Below are 9,633 nucleotides of genomic sequence, written 5' to 3' on the forward strand. Positions count from 1 at the left end.
CCAGCCTTCTCAGGTGGGATGAGTCTAGTCTCCCCAGCACATTCATCATATTAATGTGAAATGAGGGCAGCCAACCAGACAGGATGTTTTCTTTACCATCTCCTGTTTCGCATTATAAATGTTACGCAGGATCACAGACAGATGGCTAGCTCTGATGCCTTGCCCTGTTGCAGTTTCTCCAGCTGTCTCCTTACCTGGCCAGATGTCACAGTCAAGCAGAGGGTGTTAATCAAATATGGAGGAATCTGATCCATGGAGTTCAACTGGGGAAAAGAAGGGCAAATCACTAAGACAGAGCAGGTGTGGACTCCAGGATTTGTAGGTAGCAGCAGCTTAGTGTGAACTAAACCTGTTGAAGAAAACGTTAAACTCGTTTGCTCTCTCCATTTGGCCCACTGTTTGTCTTTCTGTCACCTTAAACCTAGTTATTTCCCCCATTCCACTCTACACATCACTGGTATTGTTCTGCTGGAGTGGGTTTCCAGTTTCTTTCTGTAGGTGTCCTTTCGTTCCTCCTTGTGCTACACCCCCTCAGTTCTTCCTTGACCCCAAGACCCAAAGGCTCTCTTTTGATTGCATTTCTATACAAGGTCTATATCAGCAGGTCTCTGTTGTCTCTAGTGGGCCAGTGTGCATCAATCAATCATAAAACCACTAGAATGTTGGCAGGTAGGTATTTGTAATACTGATCAAATGTGACCTCTAATTTAGTTATTTGGAAGCTACTGTTCACAGAGTAAGACTTACATAGACGTACAAAATGTACTCTCATCAACTTGTACAAACCCTACTTTGCTAGTCAGCATCAAACATCACTGTTACTCTGCATATTAATTAATTCCCCACTTTTCCCCTCTTCCCTGATATTTTTATACTGTTCAAGGTGAAAAACCTGAACTTCATCCCCGTTTCAGTATATGTCACAATATAGTTTAAGTTCAACAAATGATTATCCACCTCCACTTCTGACCCCCAATTACTAATATTATGACCTAAGTAGTAGTCACTCAATCATCAGTTAGAAACATTTTGAAAATCTGGTAGTTTTAGTTTTGTTTTTTAATCAAAGAATCATATAATGAGATAACTCCTTACTCAATATATTTTGTTTTGGAACTTTTGGCTACATAAAATATATTCACAAACAGCTTTTGCTTTGGGAAGCTGTGGGCTATTTTTTTATTTACACCTATTCCCCATTTTTCTAGCAAAATATGAAAATGAGGGCTGGTTCAAGACTTGCACAATGCTGGACATCTCATTATGAACAAATTAAATACATGCGAGTAAAAAAAATGAAATAAGTGCACAAAGGTTTCACAGAATTTTAATCATCCTTATCAAAAATTGAAATGTATGTTACTTTGTCCAAAATATCTGACAATTATACTCATGCAACAAGAGAAAAACAGTTTCTAATGAACATAGTTGTGAAAAAAAATCCAGCAAATTTCATCCAAGGCATTATAATGCAAACAAAACTACACGGCATTGGCTAAGACTCAGGGGACATTTTAAATAAATAGATGACAGTCTGAACTCTACACAATCAGGGAGTAAAAAAAAAAAAAAAAAACAGAAGAATCCACCTATAACCTTGAGTCACTTAATAAAATTTAATTGACAAAGGTTACATGAATACAATGTCAGAGCACTACTTAAAAAAATAACATTGCAGGACTGGATCTGACAGGTAAAAAACAATTCAAACAAAGAAGAAAAAAAACCACCTAGACGGACTGAACGATGAAGATGTAACTACGTGGATAAGAGTGCATAAGGTGATGCAACACTGAACTACTTTTTTCCCAACAAACACCAACTACTAACTGTATAAAATGCATCCACACAACTGGGCAAATCAGTAGGTATTCCAAACACATTGGGGAAGTAATGGCTGTACAAAATCTTCACATTAGTATTACATTTCTGTTTTTACTCAGTGAACACAGGGCATGCTGAGACCACCCCTGCACTATGTGGGTTTAAAAAGATGAAATTCCAAAATAAGGGCGCTTACATAAAGAACAGCAGTGTAGCATCAATGCATAAAGAATATCTCTTTTTAAAAAAATGAAAAAGGAAAAAAAAACACAACAGGTACCATTTACAAAAAATATTTAAACCAAAAAGCATCCACTGGTGACAAAAATCTCATTTTCAAACAGACCAGGATCTGACATGATGGCTTCATGGCTGTCATTTCCTGTCACTAGCGTTGTTATTTTCAAAACTAATGCTTACGAAAATAAAAAGCTGGTCCTTAGTGCTCAACCAGATAAGCTGAGCATGACAGCATCCATTTTTTTGGATGAACAAGGCCAGAAAAGTCCATAGTCTCAGCAGCCATACAGCCAGCTCCCTGGAAGACCAGTGTAGGAGTAGAGACAACAGAAAAAGCCCAGTGGTAGCACTGTGGTTTGGTGTATGGCGGTGAGGCAGGAGGAAGTACAGATGAAAGGAAAAAGTGGTGGCAGGAGGTCAGCTGCGATGAAGAATCTCAGGCAGGGTAGAGTTCAGAAAGAAGTGATGATGTCAGTGACAGTGCTATGAAACTCGGATCATCTGAGCCACTGTCTCATCTGCTGCTGCCTGGGCAACATCCTGCATCAGAAGGGCAGAAATGGGAGGTAACAAAAGCAAATTGAGCTCATACACTTAAAATCTCACAGTTTTAAGTGTATGACAATTTGCAACAAGCATTATAGGCTTGAGTTGCTATGTTCTTTCTACACACAGCTGCCTACCTGTGATAATCCCAGACCCATTTCCTTGTCCTTAGGGGAAAAGAAACGACCGCCATCTCCCCGCTTGCGCTGCATTGCATGACGATGGCGAGACTCATGTAGATATTTCTGCTAGACAGGAAGAAGGTGGATTACTCGCATTATAAATTTGCTTCACAACAAGCCCATCACTAAAAATCACACACAGAGTACAACACAGAAGAGTTTAAATATATAGGGTTTTTTTTCCCCCTCTCAAAACACTCAAGTCTATACGTTTGACAGAAATGGCATACCCTCCTTTCCTTGGGAATCTTGCCCTCTGCTTCCAGCTTAGCCCGAGCCTGTCTTCTCTTTAGGATGCGATGGTACTGTTTGGCATTGACATACAGTGGCTCCTCTTCAAGCATTTCAGCCCCTGGCAATGGGATTCGCTGCATTGTGGGAACGCCACCACCTCCAGGTACCATCTGATTGAAGGAGAAGACAAAGACACAGTGCTTAATATGTCACGCATTTTACAACAGATCCTATTCACAAAAAGACAAATATCAATCCATTCAAATCAAAGAAAAACGAAAAAATTCACACTGCTCTTCCACACCCATACAGATGTTTTAAGTCATTCTTATTTAGACTCCCCAACAGTTGCATACTGGGTCTCCACTGCCAGGAAATTTCACAATGTCAGTTTATTCTACTAACTACTAGCTTAAGGATGCAAGCTGCCCAACCTGAAAAGTCCAGAGCAAAATGACACAATGAAACTGACCATCAACTACTGTTTGTACAAAATGGATAGCATTCAAAGACAAGCCAGATTTGGATGACCATTCACGTCATTAAGATTACAGTCTATGCAGTGAACACTGCATCTTTTAAATGTGGACTTAAATTCAAGGAACCCTATTTATGCTTTGTTGTTTTCGGGCAATATAAGCACCAAGTAAGAAATAATGAAACTTCCAAAACATTATTATTTTTACTTATGAACAAAATGCTAATGTGAATTGTATTTAACATGGATACAGCCCGGGAAGAGCATGTATCCAAAAATCACCTGTTTAGAAGGACCACAGGTTTACAGGGGGGGTTAAACAAACCTGGACGTGTTCATTTTAGGGTTTGATAAGGTGAGCTATAATTATAACTGACCTAATAAAACACCAGTAATCATTCATAAAAAATATATGTTTAAGCCCATGACCTTTACCATACACCCATGTGAGAGTCTAGATTAGGAAAAACAAAGGTAATAAGGTGCTGGGTACCTCTGCACAGGGCCTTACCATGACCATTCCACCTGCATTGACCATGTTGCCAGAGACGGGCAGGGTGACGGTCACAGTGCCTTGGCCGCTGTTGGTGGTGTTGGTGTTGGCACTCCCTGCTTGTACAATCTGGGCACCTGCCAAGCTGGCAGCTGGAATTGTGATCATTCCTGAAAACAGATAATCATCCCAAAACTTTTTGAACATGACAACTCACCCATGCTCCTATTTAGAAAGCCTAAATAGCAGAAGTCAAACACAAATTGTGGAGGACAGCCTAGTTTACCCTGCTGCAAGACAGTACCATCTGCATTGACAGGCTGGTAGACGATGGTCTGTCCATCAGCCGTCTGTGCCACCTGTTGGCCCTGCACGCTGATCTGCTGTCCCTTGATAGAGAGGGGGGAAATTACTTTACATCATTTGATGGGGATTTATTTACGCAATAGCTTTTCAACAAGAAGCTTGGGTTTTTGCTTTTTTAATTTTTTCAAAATTTAGTACTTGGTTCTGTCCAGCTGTCATGCCGGTCTGGGGCTGCTGGATGATGATCTGCTGAGGCTGACCCTGCTGGCCCTGCAGCTGCAGAGTCTGACCACCTTGCAACTGGATTTGACCTGGCTGCACCAGCTGGATCTACAGACAGGTACAAAAACATCAACAGTGGTTAACTGGATTATAGATCAACACCATAGCAAACAGAATAACATGGATCCACTGATTGAAAACTTAAAAATGTATAATTTGTCTAGATCCTGAAAAAAATTACACTTTGCTACCTCGCTATCAACTTACTCTTACATGAACACTAAAAATATCAACAAGGGGAAAAAAAACCTACTCAGTGTACAACGTGCTTCTCAAACTTCAGCGTTTACTTCCAAATCTATACTAGTTAGTTTACTATTAATATTATTCCAGAGTAAACAGTGTTGCTTTAGAGAACAATATATAATTTAATTTAGATACTTTACCTGCTGTAGTCCCTGAGCACCAGATACAGGGACCTGCATTATGGTTTGACCCTGACTCCCTGACATGGCCTGCACCATAATGGGTTGCCCTGACGATGTGATGAGCTGTCCACCGCTCACCTGAACCATCAGAGGCTGTCCCTGGACCTACAGGGAGATTCAGACAGCTATTATAGCAGCACTGACAGTGTTCGTCTCAGTGTCTCTTGTGACTTGCAGAGCTGCATGCAAGTGGTATGACATGAGAAACATCCAGGATACTACACTGTGGATAAAAGCACTTGTTGATCTCACGTTTATTGTTTCCTAAAATACAAAAATGAAAGCATCCTGTTACATAGCATAGATTATTTCTGGACCCAATGTATCTAGTGTATGTTTAATCATTTTTCTCATGAGCTTAGGCTACAAAAAAATACAAAACTTCTGCATGTAGAATTTAGGTCTTGTATTTACAGCCATACTGCTATTGAAACAAGAGCTTACAAGAACTGAATTTGCTTACTGTACCTTTGTGGTCAAGATGTTGGTAAAATTAATTTGCATTCACATGTTCAACTTGGTACTGATATTTCATCTTATACCATAAAGTGACCACAGCGTACAAATTATGGTCTGTGGCAGCAGCAGCAGCAGCATGACAGGAAATAAAATTGTAAGGGCAAAGGTACCTGCTGACATTATTCAGCACAACAGTAAGAAAAATATCAGACTATGATGAACAATGGCAGCCAGTAATGGGTGTGGATCCATGCAGACCTCAGAAGGTTGTTCTGTTGTATATTCTGCATATTTTTCTCCACAGCCATCGCACTTGAGAACAAGAATGTCTGACTTTATAAACTTGCTTTTAATAGCAAGAGACAAGCACAACTCAGTTTAGACAGCCATGAGAGCAAAAGCAAAAACCGGAGGCTGACACACAAAACACTGTGCTGAGGAACGTGCAGTTGCAAGACATGCTTGGGAGGGAAATGATGAACCAAACAGCACAGATGGGTCCTGGAAAAATAAAAATACAAACAGCCCTGGCTATGGCATGCAAACCGGCAGGCTGTGAAACAGTCATGACACTGACACAGGGCGGCGGTGACACCACTACCTGGAGTGTCTGCACCTGCTGGCCTGAGGCCGTCACCACTGGCGCCTCTGTTTGCAGCTGCACAGCCGTCACTGTGCCCTGTGTCTGCAGGCAGGGCAGGATACAGACTCATATATACAGACTCAACAACAAAGTACCAAGAAAATAAATTGGAACTGGATTATTGCATGTCAAATCATCATTTTTTTTTTTTTTTAAAACAATGTATACTCAACCATTTCCGATTTGCCTAAAAATTATATGGTCTGAAGCTTGGACATATATATAATGCCTGCTTTGAAGTGTTAGCTTCATGTTTGAAATATTTCTAGATTTATTTATTTTAAAAGGCCAGTAAACCCAGTTTTCGGCCTTTTAGGCAGAAAGAATCTGCACAATGAAAATTCAAACAAAGTTTGAACAAGATTACCTTAAAAATATGACCTGAAAAGATAAAAAGTTTGCATATTTTTAAACAATTATGTTCTTGGTTATAAGTAGAGTAATTAGAAAAGATCTGTTCTATTTAGATTATTAATATTTTTGTGGTATAAATGTGTGTCATGTCTCAATCTAGCATGAAACTTGAATGAAAATAGCATCTTCTTCATGTTTGTGACTGAGGATTTCATGTTAAAAATTATTATACATGTTATTTTGCATTATTGTGAAATACAGCTATATATTGTTGAGAAATTTTACAATGTGACTTTTTTTATTAGTCTTTACTAGAGATGGCACAATACCACTTTTTTATGTCCGGTACCGATATCATAAATTTGGATATCGGCCGATACCGATATGAATCTGATATAGTGTTTTTTTTAATCAATAAAACTGTTTTTTTAATATATTGCTGCATTTTGTATACGTTCATACTCAAGTTTAAATAAACAACAACACTAAAGCTATTCTGTTATACCAGTATATAAAAAATACACTGCACCCAAAATATTTCATAGTTCAGCAATACTGATCAATCTAATAAACTTAAACCTGCACCATCCTCCCTATTCTGGTATTTTAAATAGTACTTAGCAGAAATATTAAGCAACCTAACTAATAGGGTTGCAAACTCCCAGCAAAAAAAAAAAAAAAAAAAAAAAAATAGGGAACCACCCCCCACCCTCCACCTCATGACGTTTAATCTACGTAATCAACTTTAATTTGATGCAGTGTGGAAAAAAAATTGCACAGAAATCAATTATTTTTCAAGAATAATTAAATAGATTCAACATCTTTCTTCAACAGAATTGCAGACTGCACAGATGGCATCTTCCCAAAGGAAAAAGTACTATAGCTTACTAGGGTATATTAGACTTAATAGTTACTATATACAGTAATGGACTTCTATACATTTTACATCAGATTAAAACTTTGGGTGTGAGATTCAGATATTATTTATTAAAAGCTAGACATTTTAAATAAGAATAAGAAAGAAAAGGATGTCTTTGTGCCCCCCTTTTCCCTGTTCATGCCCTATTGGCCCCCCTGCATAACTTTGCTAGATCCACCCCTGCACAGTTACCAGCCGTCAGCTACGTAGAAAAGGATCCTGGTGTAGAAAGTAATATTAAATAAATTATAACAACAGCTTATCAAGCTTAAACGTGCTGCTGTTGTTCAGCCGCTGGTTTCCTCTTTCTGGCGCGAAGTGGGCCAAAAACAAACAAGAGAGACGGACTCGCGACAGAAAAGCCGATCAGCTGATCATTGATCAGTTTCACGATTGAAGTAGCAGCAAGAAGAGGCAGTCGCTCCAAATATCAGTTGTTAAGCTTAACGTGGGAATGCTTTACAAACATTCAGAAATGAACTTACACACTTGCTTTACTTCTCTCTGGGATCACTTCCTCGGAGATGAAATGCTGGTTTGGTAGCGAGGCTTCAAATACACACAGCCGCTCTATCACATGACGCATACTGCTGCCACGTGCTATGGTTATGAGCCGAGTTACGCCATGTCGCAAGTTTTGTGAGGTGCTTTTTTTGATATTTAATGGATCGGATTACATTTTTTATTTCTCTCCGATATCCGATCCAGTAATTTACGTCAGTATCGGACCGATACCGATACGTAATATCGGATCGGTCCATCTCTAGTCTTTACTCAAATATTAGACTTTGCAGGACTGCTTTAATTTTTCTCATATCTGATCTAGCCAATCTCTCTCTCCCAATTTACAGACGCTGGTTCAGTTTTATGAAAAGAGAGTTTAGTAAAGAATTTCACTTTTATCTTTAATAGTGTTAAAGATATCCATGTTGAAACATTGCCTCTGATATCAAAGTGTGAAAAAAAACATGATGGAAGTGGGTTGATGTGACATTTCTCAAAAAAAATGTATATCTTAAAAAATTGTTGATATCACTCTCAATAATACTTTGATCACAGGTATCATGACTTATGTAATCTCTGGACTTTTAGGGCAAATTAGGAGGGCTGATCAGAAATGATATCATGATTTGAGATCCAATGATCCAACTGGAATCCCTAAAACTTTATTTTATTTTGACCCTCTGGTATTCATAATCTGACTACATATTAGTTGAGATGTGGTGGTAGGGCAATTTAAAATAAATAAATAAATAATTAAAAAAGGAATAAAAAAGTCAACCCTAAGCTCACCTGCTGCTGGATCTGTCCATTAGCTGTCTGAACAACAATCTGCTCTCCAGTAGTAGTGGTGGCAGTGGTGTACTGCTCCATGGCTTTTTACTGTGAAAAACCTGACGAGGCAAAGACAAAACATACAAATGAACCAATATTGGATTTCTATGGTTTACAGTGCATTTTATACGTAAACAAATGATAATTTTTTTCGACGGCAAAAAACCCGTCTTTTTAACCGATATCTACGTGTTTTCAATTTATTGTTCTCAATATTTAAAATAGGACCTACTGCTTCCTCACACCGACTTGTGCCGCACTGTGTCAAATGTGAAGTCTACGAATTTCAGCTGAAACATAATCCCCCCGGATTCCTTTAAAGGGTAATTTTATTTAGCGGGTATTTTAGTGGGGAAGCTAACACGGCTAGCGCCAGTCCGCTAGCTAAAAGCGTGGTAAATTCTAGAAAGCGGATGACATTTGTGTCGTAAACTCCGAACGTGGATATTTTCTTGTGGGCAGCTTGTTTATTACAACTCATTATAATGTACCTGGCAGCGTTTGCTGACGGTCGAACGGTGGCTTTATACCCGCTCTCTTTGTTCGAGAAACGATATTTTAGCGAAGGAGCTAACGCTAGCTAAGGCTTGTGGACCAAGCGAGGGTCATGTTTCCTCGCGGTAGCCAACGCTAGAAACATGAAGCTATTTGTAGGTCTTGGGACGCAGCGGTCGAAATCAAACTGCAATTTGAGTTTTTTGCATTAAGCAGGGTTAGTAATTTGGTTGGTCCATGACAAACCAATCCGTGCTGACAACTACCAATGCCTTCAATCGGGGCTTCCTTACCGTATCTTCGCTGTCCGGTTTCCCTCTGATTGGCTCCAGTACAGCTTGCTAAAGCCCAATCAACAAAGTGAGCGGACAAAATGGCGCAAATGAAACAACGGCGACTGGGAGAGAGGTGCGCA

General features: G+C 39.3%; 1 protein-coding gene across 11 annotated transcripts; it reads right to left on the reverse strand.

Annotated features, from left to right (window-relative positions):
* Positions 1-1,311: 1,311 nt before the first annotated feature.
* Positions 1,312-9,633, reverse strand: nfyal (nuclear transcription factor Y, alpha, like). Of its 11 annotated transcripts, none has more exons than XM_084917915.1 (10): positions 9,512-9,633; positions 8,682-8,782; positions 6,071-6,157; positions 4,972-5,118; positions 4,502-4,633; positions 4,302-4,386; positions 3,998-4,167; positions 3,023-3,196; positions 2,748-2,858; positions 1,312-2,604 (listed from the first exon to the last, which is right to left on the reverse strand). In XM_084917915.1, exons 2-10 carry the CDS (start codon positions 8,760-8,762, stop codon positions 2,548-2,550), a joined length of 1,044 nt encoding a protein of 347 aa, XP_084774041.1. In that variant the 5' UTR covers positions 8,763-8,782; positions 9,512-9,633; the 3' UTR covers positions 1,312-2,547. The 11 variants fall into 11 exon arrangements, with proteins under 11 accessions (XP_084774041.1, XP_084774039.1, XP_084774040.1 ...); XM_084917913.1 differs by having other exon boundaries at positions 4,284-4,386; positions 6,074-6,157; positions 9,512-9,632; XM_084917914.1 differs by having other exon boundaries at positions 4,016-4,167; positions 4,284-4,386; positions 9,512-9,632.

Source organism: Perissodus microlepis, chromosome 20 (assembly GCF_051167445.1).
Source record: "Perissodus microlepis isolate ML-2025 ecotype Zambia chromosome 20, ASM5116744v1, whole genome shotgun sequence".
In the NCBI taxonomy this organism is placed as follows: domain Eukaryota; kingdom Metazoa; phylum Chordata; class Actinopteri; order Cichliformes; family Cichlidae; genus Perissodus; species Perissodus microlepis.

Excerpts from the sequence above, each read along its gene's own strand:
- nfyal (XM_084917910.1), bottom strand. The coding sequence starts at position 8,762 with ATGGAGCAGTACACCACTGCCACCACTACTACTGGAGAGCAGATTGTT. Across the intron at positions 5,119-6,070 it reads AGGTGCAGACACTCCAGGTA|GTCCAGGGACAGCCTCTGAT; the intron begins GTGGTGTCACCG and ends ATCTCCCTGTAG. Across the intron at positions 2,605-2,747 it reads TGGGTCTGGGATTATCACAG|GATGTTGCCCAGGCAGCAGC; the intron begins GTAGGCAGCTGT and ends CTTCTGATGCAG.